Below are 15,180 nucleotides of genomic sequence, written 5' to 3' on the forward strand. Positions count from 1 at the left end.
CCACGTTCGTGCATTGGATGACCAGAGAATTCACCAATTTGCGCCAACATTATTGGGCTTGATGCGCTGTGTGTGTGTGTGTGTCCAGTCTGGCAACTTCACATGCACATGCAGGGGAAAAATATAAATATGATATCAAAAGAAAACAAAATTCGTTTTATAAAGCCAGTATTTAAGAGCAAACTAGTGTAAATGCACAGGGGAAAAAACAGAGTCGTCGTTTGCTTTGCATGTAAAGTGCCGATGTCAAGCGGTGGAAACCCGGCTTTATGCCCCTACGGTATGCCCCCCCCCCCAAAAAAAAGAAAAAAAAAGAAAAAGTGTCTCAACCCGTTTTGCCGTTTTGTTGATCAATAAACATTACACATTACACATTACATTACATACGGCTCATAGAGCGTCGACGGTGGTAGGGGTGGGTGAGAGGGGTCATCATCACCACCACTACTTCAAAAAATCCCAGAGGGTGTACTCCGCGCTCTTCTCTCCCTCACTGCAGTTCTCTGACTCGCCAATTCCTCCTGTTCTTCAAAAAGCGTGTAAATCACGGTACGCCATGGTCAGACTGGTCGTAAATTTCAGCACTTTCTAAAGAAAGGTTTTGGTTTGATAGATCCCAAATTAGGCGGAGAAAAGTGCGTACGCACAAAACGGGGGAAATAGTGTGTAAAAAAACGTGTATCCACAATGATAAATGAGGCCCCTGGTGTTAACATCTGTCTCAGGTGATTAATGCATTGATGACATCAGATCTGATCACTCAGACCATATCCAGAGGTGGTGTAGGCTAGGGCTGTTCGATTAATCGATTTAAAATCGTAATCGCGATTATTTGCCTAGGACGATGTTAAAAACGTGAAATCCGAAAAATCGATTTTTTACTCTAACTAGGGTAATTACGGTAAGCCCCCGTTCATGAATCTGCGCTGCGCTGAATTACCGTAATGACTGCCGCCTCCTTCCTCTCATCACGCTCTCCCACTGCTCTCCCCACACACTGTAAACAAGCATGTCGGCATTCTGCTATGACCAGCGAGGATTTCATTGCCGAAAAGACCAACAGCCCTTTTCCACTACACAGTTATAGCTCTGCTCGGCTCGGCTCGGCTCGACTCGGCCGTCATATCACAGCGGTACTGTGATATGACAAGGATTAGGTCTTCTAAATTACAGCTGAGTTCGTCAGCGGGGGCGGGGTCGTCATATAACAGCGGCTACAGCCGTGTCGTCTCGATTACGGACCGCGTGGTTTTCCACACAGCAGACACTTAACTCAGGTGACAGAATAACAACAGTTTGTCGGTGTGTTTTTACTGTAAAATGAGCGGTATTGATTCTCGTGACGGATGTATGGTCGGACGTCGCGCTTGCGACTCTTCCGGTGACAACGCTCTGGCCAATCAGTGGAAGGCAGTCAGTTGACGTCACGTTGATAGATAGATAGATAGATAGATAGATAGATAGATAGACAGACAGACAGACGTGCTTTATATATTGCATATTATTTTGAAAAACTGTTTTGTATTGTGAAACAAAGTTTTGAATAAAAAGAATAGATAGATAGATAGATAGATAGATAGATAGATAGATAGATAGATAGATAGATAGATAGATAGATAGATAGATAGATAGATAGATAGATAGATAGATAGATAGATAGATGTTTTTTTTTTTAAATTAGACTCTAGGTCCATTTAAAAAGACACAAACAGCACACAAAATAGTTTGTCATTTAACAAAAAAATCGTAATCGTAATCGGAAATCGATTTTTGAGAGAAGAAAATCGAGATTTTACTTTTGGGCAAAATCGAACAGCCCTAGTGTAGGCCACAGTGAAGCTCCACCCACTCCACTGACGTCCTCTGTCACAGTCTGACTCGTCCTAACACAGTTTATACTGAAGCCAAAATCTCTAAGTGTTTCAAACATGAGCTGTGCAGCTTTCATCCGTCACAGTGATGAACTACTGGGATCAGGAGTTTCTCCTCATGACTTCAGTGTCTCTTCATGACTCACTGTGTCATGTTCAGGTGAAGAGATCTCAGTGATGAAACCAGCTGTTGATTTGATTTGATCAACTTTATTAATCATTATTATTATATTATTAATATTATTATATCTTAGAACACGGCTCTCTTGAATACTCGGTTCTGATTGGTCAATCACCAATATTCTGCAGTGTTTATTTCTCGATAGACCACCGCTGAGCTGACCGTTGCTAGGGACTCCATAGCAACGGCCGACTCTGCATGTCCGGTCACGGCCGCTGTTTTGCTGAGCCTCCTCCCGTTCGTGCATTTGAAGCCTTTGATAATCAATCAGTGGATCGATGCACCATACACGTATACCATGTATTTTGTGTAGTCGTATCTGTCATAAACAAGAGATTATGCGGTGCGTTTGTGTCGCAGAGGAGAGGACAGGACAGGACAGGAGAGGAGAGGAGCTGTGACACGGGTCAGAGGCTTTGATGAAAGTTTGCTTTTCAGCCACGATGTGGAAATAAGGAGACTCCGGCCTCCACTCTCCCTGTAACAGGTTACAAGTCGTTTATCTAACATCACAATTAGTCCGAAGCTGGTTAATGACGGTAAAAAAATGAAACATAAGGTAAATACCCTGCATAGTTTCTCTTTTCTGTGCTGCGCTGATCAGAGCGGCCGACGTCCCGAGCAACGGCATAATTTTACACGAATAAAATATATTTTAATCATTATTTTGTGTTACATTATTGAATGATTTAGTTGTAGGCCGTGTTCTAAGCGGGATAATGTATAGTTGGTCGGTTGTTATGGAGAAATAAACCCCTTCATGTTGTATGAAACCCCTCCGCTTCGCGTCGGGGTTCCATACAACCTGTCGGGGTTTATTTCTCCATAACAACCTCCGAACTATACATTATCCCTTACATAATTAAGTTGGCAGCTGTGCTCTGAGTCTCTCCAGATGTTTTGATCAGACTTATTTCATAGTGTATCAGGAAACATTTCAGCTGCAGCTGGTTTAAAGTAATGGTTAGTAATCATCAGTGGTAATTTCGTCAGACGAGACTAGACGAAATATGTTCGTCGGCAATGTTTTTTTTCATGACAAAAACAAGACGAGACGAAATCAATGTCCAGGGATGAGGCCCGGCCCCTGTCTGCCTGGTGTAAGAAAAACAACCTCAAACTTAACACAAAGAAAACCCAAGAAATAATCATTGACTTCAGGAAAAACAAGAACACATCTCACACTGAGTTGCACATTGTTTTCTTTGTTCTTCATGTCTTATTCTTTTAACCACTCATGAGAAATTACAGGAGACTGCTTACTCGTTGAGCTGGCTGGGTGCTGACGCAGACAGTAAAACGACTTTGTCGCTCCGCTGTTACTCTCATTTATTCAACACATTCAACACGTTCTTTACAACAACACTTCACTTCCTTCTCTCTCTACGGAAGTCGCTTAAGCCCAAACCGCTGTAGTGTATTTTCCACCTGAACATTTTTGCTTTAATATCTTGAATTATCTTATGTTTTTTATGGTGTTTTTTTAGCCTAAAAGTTAAGGGAAATGTCAGAAGTAAGTCACCATTTGGATAGGAACTTCATTTGTAACAAGTAACAGTCTATAGTTAAATGGAATAAATATAAATAAATTCAGATGTTACAAGAGAAAAGGCACATGCATACATTTACAGCAAGATGTTTAGATTAGGTGTCTAGTAGTAGTGTGGAATGTACCCTGAGAAATGTGTTTCTTCTCATCTACCCATCTCTGTGGGTCATAGTTTCTGGGGATACTGGACACTATCTATTCTTAAGTTAGCTTGGTCAAGAGGTTAAATGTCAGAAGGCATACGCTATATTCTGTTTTTAGATCCTGTCTTTGACTGACCATCCTGGTCAGTTATATCCTTCTGTGGGAGAAGGTGGAGTTTTAGAAAACGTATATAAGGTTAGAGCTTTGGGCCAAGAGAGAGAGATCTCATATTGGGCCAGAGATGCTCCACGATTAGGCATTTTTGTACACTGTTCTTCTTCTTGTAATAAACCCTTTTTGAATGCAAGAAAAGACGTGTCGGCGGTGATCACTTCTATTCATCAACACATCAATATACCACACCGCAACACAGATGGGTCAAAACTCAAAGCACACTCAAAACGCATTCCTAGTCAATATACGTATATCAGCGCAAACATCAAAACAATAATAAATGGCGCTTACACTGAGAGCAGTCAATACATTATGTATTCAGAAAAATAAATTAAAGTAATCAGACCTCTGTGGCAGCTGCAGGACTGACCAATCTCTGACCAATCCATGTTTTTCCGTAAAGGAAAAACCAATCAGATGCCTTCATGTCTGGTTCTATCTATGCCCGATGAAGCTGCCATCTCTCTCCCTCCTCGCACGTGCACGGTCAGTGTCTTCACCCATGTTCGTGTAAAGGTGAAGGCGTGGCTTCAGAGAGAAGTCTGAGAAAAGGGGCTGGGACTGTGGCCTGACCGTTTTTCCAGAATCTCCAACCCAACCTCTAAAGGTGCGTTCACACTGGACGTTTTATTTTTGTCGCTGGCGACAAGTTTCCATATTAAGTCAATGCAAACAAGCAACTGAGCGATTAACTGCTCAGGTGAAAAATCACTGGGGCTCCGAGCGACGGAGTGAAAAATCACTCTGTCGCTCGAGATTAGAAATCCCAACTCTCCGGCCGTCTGCCCGTAATCTATGCGTAACTATGACAACTACTGAAGTCATGGAAACGTATGAAATGTAATACGACAATGCCGTTCCGCAGGGCAAAGCCGGCTTGACGTTGTACGGCGCTTGTGGGACTTCCACAACAGGTAAACGGCGGTAACGGGAACAAAAGAGGGACTCAGAACGAGGTGAAATTCACCTGAATCGCTTGAATGACGTCATCAGAGCGATCTGTTGAATTGTGCCAAACTGACGAATGACTGCAGCTGAGTGACAGAGCAATTTTTTGTGAGCGACACGAACGACAGCGACAAAAATAAAAGGTCCGGTGTGAACGCACCTTAAAGGGATAGTTCGGGTCTTTTGATATGAATCTATATGGCATCCCCATCATCAGTTACGTGCTGTGACGGTGACTTTCCCCGGACTGCGTCCCGTGAGTGGAGTTCCGGTCTGGTTTCGGTGCTGACGAATGTAGTCCGGTTAGTTGGCTGGGGTCACGAAAATAAAGCGTTTTTCTTCTCAAAACAATATGCGTTCAAAAGAGTGATACATTTGCATCACAAAACCGTTGTCCACGAAAAAGTCTGACCTCGCAATCGCTTGGCGCTATTTTCTCTCCCTCCGTATCACTGCGCGCTGCCGCCTGTAGACGGCTGTGTGCGTTTCCATCAGCTGTTTCACTGAGTTTACTGCTCGGATAGTTCACATAAACATATCTGATTATGACACAAGTGATGAAGCCATCCCTTGTTTTAGCACAGAGCTAAAGGGAGACCTTTATGAACCTGATGTGATGCTGAACTTCGTCAGATGGAGTTAAAACGAGCAGACAGAGAGAGAGAAACGCGCACAGCCGGAACTCCACTCACGGGACGCAGTCCGGGGAAAACAGCAGGTAACTGGTGATGGGGATGCCATGTAGATTCATATCAAAAGACCCGAACTATCCCTTTAACTGCTCCTGAACCAACAGAGTGTTTGACCTGAACAGTCTCAGAGACTGTAGACACCTGTTGAGTGTGGACACACTAATAACAACACAACAACAACAACAACAATCAAACCATGTCCACTGCTCAGAGACATTCGTCTCCCAGCGTCTCCAACCAAGGAGGAAATAAGAGACAGAAATCAGGCGGCACCATCAGGTCTCTGTCTGGTCAGATATTGATGATCAATAGTCAGCTCAGTCTCTCTGAGATCCTGATCTTGTCCTGATGAGATCTGTTGTTGTGTTGAGGAGACAGTAAATCACAAGTGAGACATCCAGATGTCATCACTGTCCAGAGGCCTGGAGCTGTCAATCAGAAGAGAGTGAGTGTAGTGAACAGTAATAATCAGTGTTTGTGGCTGAATGTGTGTGTGATCAAACAGCTGTTTTCACACTGTGTGTGCTGCTCAAACACGTCTGACTCCAGATCAGATGAAGACACAAAGTGGCTCCTTAATGAAAGTCTCCAGCAGCTGGAGCTTCACTTCCTGTCTGAGTCCATGTGCTCTGAGCTGAGCCTGGTTCTCTCTGCTCTACAGTTTCTCTGCTTCCTCTGGACTCTGACTTCAAGTCCAGTAAAAATGTGTGGACAGGTTTGATGGAGCTCAGGACTGGTCCTGAGGACGGCTGCTTTGTTCCACATGATGTGACTGATCTCAGTGAGTCAGTGTGTTGCAGCTGATCTGTGTGAAGAGCAGAGAAGAACAGAGTCATTGATCCTGAGATCCTGATCCGTCCTGTCACTGTGATCAGATGGTTTCTATTAGAGTTCCTTCATCCACTCACTGCTGCTGTGGCTCCTGTGGAAACCTGCTCACAGCCTCATTCTTCAGCTTCCTGGGGAGTTTTCTTCAAACAAACACAAGTTGTGTTCACACTCAGTGTTTCTCACTAAACTCACTGATTCACTGAGCTCTAACATACATAACATCACTAGATAAAGACTCCAGCTCCTTCTTCTCTGTGCTCAGTGTTCATCCATACATACCAGCCTCCATGTGAACACAGTGATAAAACAGTGTGTGTGTGAGAGCCATGTAATGTCCATGTGTGCATGCTGACAGAGAACGTGCTGCTCTGACCCCCCTCCTCCTTTCAGGGTGCAGCCTGCTGGAGTCCGATGGTTGACACCAGGTCTGAGGAAGTGTAAGTGTGTTTTTACTTTATTTTTACTTACTTATTTAAAAAAATGTGTGAAATTTTTTGTTTGTATGGATTTTTATACAGATATTGGTGTTGATGTATTTATGTGTATATGTGCGCATGTGATAGTAAATTTATATATGTGTCTATACTGCATGTAGCATGTCAACACTTAATAGAAATGTATTAAGATGATGAGTAGCTGGGCTGCAGCCGCTCAATTTATTTTATGTCACTTTTGTTGTAAACGTTGTTTGTTGATGTTTTTCTTCTTCTTCTTCCATTTCTTCTTTGCTTGGATGTAGGTACTATCTAATTTGTGAATTAATTCTTTGTAACAAGGGGTAGACAATATAAGTTTGCTTCTTTCTGCCCCCTTTCATTCAAGAGTTACAGTATTGTCATTGTTTATTTTATTTTTTGTTTTTATGCTCGATAAATGAATGAAATAAATAAATAAACTAAACTAAAGTAACTAAACTTTGAGCAGCACATTCAACCATCTTCACACTGTCACATCACTGACGTCATGAGTCTTCATCAAACTGTCAATAACTGATCACATGATCAATAACTGCAGCTGTGTCTTGTTCTCTCCATCAGATTCCTGTCGACTCACAATCGACACAAACACAGTGAACACAAACATCAAACTGTCTGACAACAACAGGAAGGCGACACGTGTGGAGGAGCATCAGTCATATCCTGATCATCCAGACAGATTTAACCCGTGGCCTCAGCTGCTGTTTTCAACTGGTCTGACTGGTCGCTGCTACTGGGAGGTCGAGGGGAGAGGAGACGTTAATATATCAGTGAGTTACAGAGGAATCAGCAGGAAAGGAAACAGTGATGACTGTGAGTTTGGAGTGAACGATCAGTCCTGGAGTCTGGAGTGCTCTAAAAGTGGTTACTCCGTCTGGCACAATGACAGAGCGATGGACATTATCACCTCCTCCTCCTCCTCCTCCTCCTCCTCCTCCTCCTCCTCCTCTGTCTCTAACAGAGTAGCAGTGTATGTGGACTGTCCTGCTGGCTCTCTGTCCTTCTACAGAGTCTCCTCTGGCTCACTGATCCACCTCTACACCTTCAACACCACCTTCACTCAACCTCTGTATCCTGGGTTTGCGCTCGGTTCTGGTTCCTCAGTGTCTCTGTGTTGAGTGAATCAGAGTCTCCTCCTGTCACAGAAACCTTCTCACTGTTGAACAGACAGTTCAGTCTCTACATGTCTGTCTCTGTCTCTCACTCACGTTTTCACATTCATGGATTAAAATCTGTTGATTTTTTAAACTCTTCTCAATGATTCTTGTAAACTTCTTCCTCTTCCTTTAAAGATGGATGATTCATGATCAGCTTTACAGGCTGTTTGTGAGCTGGTCACAGGTAAACAGACAGAACAATAAACACAACTGGAAACAAACATAATGTTGTATAGACGCTGAATATAATGAATTACATGTGATTTCTTTTTCTTTGTGGTTTTACTGAATCATTACTGCATTTCCTGCTGATGAGCTACTAATCCTACCAGCTAATGATTTTTCTGTTAACATGCCACTGAGATAATTATTAAACTGTATTCATCTTTGTCCTGTAAATAATTTGATGTGAAACAATTAAGAAATATGTATTGCTATATTGCTTATATGTTGCTTTTATAAAACGGTTACCAATAAAGACAATATGAAAGAGGAATACGTAATCAATTTCATGTAGTTTTTATTCAACCAGAAATATAATCTAATCAAATAGCCCCACTGTGAAAAAACAGTCCCATCTCTCAGGACGTTAGCTCCAAGTTAGCTCTGCATGTCGTGTTTTCCTGCTCTATTTTTAATAATCTGACGATGTGTGGCTGGTTGCTAGTTTGCTGGTAGGAGGTAAAGCTAGAGGAGGACACCACTGTGCTGGTAGGATTTATCTGATCTGAAAACTGATTTCAGGCACATTTGGCCTTTACATTGATAAAAGGAAAAGGTTCATCTCACATATCACACCACCTCTTGTCATTAATACAAAGTGACATGTAAAAAAATCCTCATGTGGGCTTGTGTAGATCTTAACCCCCTCAATGTTTAACCCAAAGTTACGGCTATGATGCCCCCCGCTGGTCAAAACAAGACACCACACCAACAGACACAAAAGCTGTTTTTAATATTTTATTCATGTATAAAATACATAATCTCTAATCTCTCTGCAACAAACGACAGAAACAAATGTAACAGTTTGGGTTTAACCATCTGTGTGTGACGACCTTCACACTAAAACATCGATAATAATCATAATAATCAATAATTTGATTTTCCTAAAGCTTTAACCTAAAATCTTCTGAGTTCAGAGTTAATTCTCTCTTAAACCAAACACAGATCATAACCTGATCAGACCTGAACTCATCAATAGCCCAATCACCAATCAATAGAGGAACAGTGAAAGTGAATCAGAGTGAAACAGCATTGAGTTCAGACGTGAGGTCATCGATCAGTGACCTCATCATGAACAATAAACAGAAACTCTGAGGTTGAACCTTTGACCTTCAGTCAGACTGACGATCTGAACTTTCTCTTAAAGACACAGTGAACGTTTCTTTGTGAGGTCATGCGACGTTGTGATGTCATCACTCCTCCAGGCTGCCGTCGCTGAGCAGGAAATGAGGTCTGACCAGCGACAGCATGGGGCCCCTCGGGGCCCCGGCCAGACAGTACGCCTCGTCCGGCCCGACGCCCCGAGACCGCAGCGTCCTCAGCGCGGCGCAGCAGCTCTCTCTGCCGCCGCGCGCCGTCACCATGACGAAGCTGAGCGGGCTGTCGACCATGCCGAACCTCCGCCGCATCTCACCGAGCCGAGCCGACAAACTCTGCAAAAGGAGAGAGACAGTGAACGCAACCTCCAGGTCAGAGCAGAGGACGACCAGACAAGGCCGTTTTATTTGTATCGCCCGTTTTTACAAACAGTTTGTCTCAAAGGGCTTCACATCCCATCATAACAACATCCTCTGCCCTTTGACCCTCACATCCACTGAGGAAAAACTCCATGGAAAACCCTTTTAAAGGACAATTCCAGGCGAATTCAACTCGGGGGTGTATGTTCCTAACATTTTAGGTCTAAAAGAAGGAATCTGAAGATTTTCAGTTTAGTTGCTCCTGTTTTGCGGTAGTTGCGTCTGTCCCCGCATCGCCACGGCAGCAATGAATGGGAGCGGATGCAAGTTCCGCTGCTTAGGCTGTTTAAATCCCTCAAAGCCGCAATTTTTTTCCACAGACAGCGTCAGGTGGCGACTCAAACATGCGCTGATAAGTTTTTTTTTACTTGAAGCAAGTCAAGAGTTGATATTCCTGTGTTTATGACACAAACGGTAGCTTTCCCACTGCACCTGAACACACCGAGCGCATCAACTTGGGTCTCGCGCGAGACTCTGGGAGACTTTGAATTAGATCGAGTTTTACAAACATGTCGGCTTGCTTTAAGTAAATAAACTTCTCAGTGCATGTTTGAGGAGCCATCTGACGCTGTCCGTGGAAAAAAATTGCAGCTTTGAGGGATGTAAACAGCCTAAGCAGCAGAACTTACATCCACTCCCATTCATTGCTGCCGTGGCGATGCGGGGACAGACACAACTACCACAAAACAGGAGCAATTAAACTGCAAATCTTCACATTCCTTCTTTTAGACCTAAAATGATAGGAACATACACCCCCGAGTTGAATTCACCTGGAATTGTCCTTTAAAAGGGAAAAACTGGAGAAACCTCAGAGTGAGCAACAGAGGAGGGATCCCTCCCCCAGGACAGGCAGTAGATGTCGTATACAGACAAGTTTATACTGTATACAAACAGTTTATAACATGGAATATGGGAAAGGTTAACAAGAGCTGATGAAAGAGGCAGCTGGCGGCGGCGGCGGCGGCGAGTAGCTACCTGAGCGGCCCGTTGACACGCCGACGCCGGGCTGACGTCGGGCTGGACGACCGCGTCGCCACAGAATAAAACTCTGAGCTGCTCAGACGAACAGGAAGCCGTCTGCTGGTCCAACAGCGCCGAGAGGACGCCTGGACCGAGGACAAGGAGGATTCACCTTCTGACACCACACTCACCAATACACCGTCAATACATGATTAGAGCTGCAACAATGAATCAACTAATCGAACAGTTGATTATTGAATTAATCAACTATTTTGATAATCGAATAATCGGATGGGTAGTTAAAGGGATAGTTCAAAATTTTGGCAAATTGGCCCATTGCCGTAATCCCTATAGTCATAGCAGTAGGTTCGTTACCTTTAATTGTCGGTGCAAGCTATTTTTAGAACAGCGGAGCAGAGCCGTGAGCTGCTCAGAGCTACGCTACGGAGGCTAGTGGGATTTCTTGGTTTCCCTCATCAAACTCATCAAATACACAATCCAACAACTCCAAAACGCTCTGGTGGACAAGTTGTGACCTGCACATTCACCACGCTATGAGATAATAACACAACGTTACCAGACAGAGTTGTTTTAGAGGTAAATGCAGAGACTGCTGATGAAAAACTGTCCCTGTGCATCAGCAGTTTTGCATGAATCACAAAACTACAAACTAATAGGAAAACACCTTGTGATGTCACACTGACATCACACCAACATTAAACTGACACCTTTCATTAGTTGTTAGTGTCTCAGCTGAATGTGAAAATGTCACAAAATGGAGAGAATATAAATTATTTGTTTTAGCTGCTGAATGTGGAGTCGAAATGAATTTGTCCTGAAAAGAGACCAAACACTGCACTCACCTGTAAACTGTGTGTAGAGACAGAAGTGCTGCAGGTCAGTGAAGCAGCCACCATGCACACACACACACACACAACACAGGAAGTGTGTTCTCAGCGTCACTCTCATTGGGATGTATTGAGTCTTTCCTCCTCCAGCAGCGTCTCATAATGAGCTTCCTTCACTGTTGGTTTGGCTGCTGCAGATGGAGCCATGGAGTCGGTGGACTGGCTGTAACTCATCAGGAGATCCATATATGGACTCCATAGATGACTCTCATTGGTCAGTGATCGCTCTGCTGTGGGCAACACTGATGATTTCTGTGCTCACTGATTCACACATTTACTTTTCTTCTTGTGTCACTGGAAGGTGACAGGAAGTTTCACATTTCAAAATAAATGTGGATTAAAGCAATACTTACCGATCTGGCATTTCACTCAGCACAGCACAAACATTTGAAAATCAACAGCTCCACCTCCCTCACAAGTCCCACCCACCTCTCCCTCCTCCTGCATCTCCACGAGCCCCCTCCCTCCCTGCTGCATGCGTTGGCATGGCAACGGTAAACAGAACAGGAACGCGAGTGAAACGGGAACAACACAAACAAACACAACACCGGAGTTTTAAACCGTATAAACGGACTCAGTGATGATGACTGATGAGTTTTATAATAAACTGTTGTTAGCCTACTGCTACTGGAGACGCAGGGGAAGTGATTGTTACAGATTACAGTTCTCAACGAGCCGGGCTGGCGGCCGGACCAGCGCCACCTGATGCGCTGGTTCAGGCCGAAATAAATCCAGACCGAGCCGAGTCGAGCCGCGCCGGTCCGGAGTTCAACCGGGCCCGGACCGCTGAGAACTCACAGAGCTAAGGGAGCTAACAGTAGCCTAGCCGTTAGCACTGGATGCTTTTGACTTCCTGTGTTTACGTATCACTCGGGGCTGATCACTATCAACGTTACAATATCAGTCATGAAACTCCGCGACCAGCTGCGGCTGCAGTTATTGGTCTTTTAAAAAACTATTTATTTCCAAAAACCTTCTTTCTTGTGTGTTGTGACTCTAGTCTCCTCTGCTCTCTGTGTCCTGCTACTGCTCTGTCAATAAGCGTTCTTCCTGGTCGGGAGGGGGGAGAGGAGGAGAGGGGTGCACAAAGTGATTACATATTAAGTAGGTTCGGTCGCTCGTCAAATCTTATTAATCGGACCGAATAATATTATTGGTCAGACTTTTCTCAGAATTATATGAGAATGAAAAAATGATGAGTTTTTAACCCTGTTGGGTTTCTCTTACATTTTAATGTATCATCAGATTATTAATAGCATTTTAACTTAGACAAAGAAATGTGCAAAAGTTCCAGAAAGGTAAGTATTGCTTTAATTCTTCCTTACCTCTGAGGTTCTTCTATGAGAGCTCAGATCTGACTCTGTGGTTTATGTCTTCACTTCATCTCTTGCTGTGTGTATGTGGAGTTTCCATTGCTCACACATTCTCCTTCATCTTGACCTTTTCACCTTTTGAGTGCACAAATCGTCTCCATGGTGACCAGAGCACATCTCTCTGAAACTTGGAGATCAGTTAGACTTGGTTATTTCACTCCAGTGGTTTCCTCCTGATGTATCTACTTGTATTAAACCCCCTGCTGGACAATAAGTGACATCACAGCACTATTATAGCTGTTACCAATAACTGTTTATAATAATAATTATCATCTGATTCATTCAAAGTTATCCACTGAGTGTTTTATGTCAGTGATAGATGATTGTCATAGTATATGGTTCAGTTCACCTGGGAACATGTTGATTGTTGTTACTGTAGCTTACCTTCCTTATGTTACTTTGTCCATGTGTCTGTAATATTGTGTGTGTGATGAACAGGAAATTCTTTGATACTTCAGTGCGGACACATGTCAGTATTTTGTACTTGTATGTGATAGTTTCTCATCCTGACTGAAGTTAACCACCTGTTCATCAGTCCACAACAAGCACATTACATTACACATTATTTAATGTCTTAAACTGTCTCCGTGGTAAAATTCAAGTGTCCTTCAGTCCACATACACTTTTTTTTAAGTATATATTTTGGGCTTTTATTGCCTTTTATTGATAGGATAATCGAGAGAGAGAGAGAGAGTGAGCTAAACGCCACCCCTAGTCCACATACACTTTAAATACATGTTACAGGAGCAGCTCATTAGTTTGGCTGTTACAGACTACATGTGGCTGAGTTTAACAGAAATCAGACTTTTTTTTTTTTTTACACTAATTCTACTTTAACGATATACAATGACAATGACTGAATAAATATGAAAGAGTTTATGATACTTACCACCAATCCTGACTGTAGCAGATAAATGTGGAGAACAGTGAAAAATAGACTGAAGTCTACACAATGTTACAGGAGATATATAGAACTGCAAGCAGATGTACTGTGTGAATATATGCGTCAACATAAAAAGGTCAGAAAGTAAGGCTCTCGCACTAATTTCATCTGACGAGTTGTAGTCCGTTACATACAATATTCACGTGTTAGAAAAAAAGGAAACAGTTTCAACTAAACACTGATTCCTGATTAAAACAAACGAACCACAATATCAGTGACTGTAGATTTAACACGTCTTACTTTACTGAACATTATCTTTGTTGTTTGTCAGTGTTGTCATTTATGAAAATCCATGGTCCAAAGCCCCATGTGGTTCCTGTAAAAGTCTTATTACTCATCCATTTAATCCACTAGCATAGCATTCATTAAAACGTAGCATCAAATCCAGAACGCCGTTCGCTCAGCCCAGTGGCATGATGGGAGTTACACTACTGATATATTCAGTGGGCCACATAACACGGAGGTCACCCCGAAAGTCAGCAGCTTTTTCAGTATATGCAACAGGCGAGCAGTTCTGATAGTCGTTATAATAAAAACTCTTATAATCTCTGACATGGTCGCTGCTCTTCAACAGACTCTACTGTGCATCATTAATAGTAGTGAATAGTGAACTCACCTCTCTCTGCTGCTCTGTTGGCTCCTTACATCCTTTGTTGCATCCGTGTGTATCAGGGACAATCTCACCTCTCTTACATCAGATCGAACGTCCTGTCGTCACGGCGATATATGATACTAGCTGTCATATGTAGTTTTTGACTAAAGATGATTGGCTGGCTCCTACCTTGACCCATAAGGTTCTCCTCTAACTACTACACTCATGTAGTTTGTAGGTTACAGTTATTATGGTTATTCAACAGTGGACTGACTGTGTTCCCAGTCATGTTGCTCAGACTAGAGCCAGAAATCACTGAACTCTGAAACACAGTGACGTGAGCCTGCAGTCCAGCCTGGTCATGTGACCTTCTACCTGAACACAGCACTTTCATATGAGTGTTCATTCATGTTCATGCCCTGACCCCTTGTGGTTGTTAGGTGGCACTACGTTACATTGATAATGATGTAATATGAACAGGTGAGTGTTAAATGTTCACTGTTTCAGGTCTGAGTCTCATCAGATAATCAATCATTTATCATTATTTAAAAACATCAGTCTGTGATTAATTTTAAATCAAAGAGAATAGGAGGTTTTTGGTGTCACAATCAAGAAATGCAATTCAATAGAAATTGGGCCCTC

At 42.9% G+C, this 15,180-nt stretch overlaps 1 protein-coding gene across 1 annotated transcript in view; it reads left to right on the forward strand.

Moving 5' to 3' along the window:
* Positions 1–7,984, forward strand: part of LOC310987545 (uncharacterized protein) — a gene marked incomplete at both ends in the record, with an annotated part of 181,470 nt that extends 173,486 nt beyond the window's left edge. The window contains 2 exons of the mRNA XM_083973855.1: positions 6,781–6,827; positions 7,428–7,984. Of these exons, the coding sequence (XP_083829981.1) occupies positions 6,781–6,827; positions 7,428–7,984 (604 nt within the window). The remainder of the gene's footprint in view (positions 1–6,780; positions 6,828–7,427) is intronic.
* Positions 7,985–15,180: the final 7,196 nt, after the last annotated feature.

This window comes from Trachurus trachurus (genome assembly GCF_905171665.1).
Source record: "Trachurus trachurus genome assembly, chromosome: 6".
NCBI classification, from domain to species: Eukaryota; Metazoa; Chordata; class Actinopteri; order Carangiformes; family Carangidae; genus Trachurus; species Trachurus trachurus.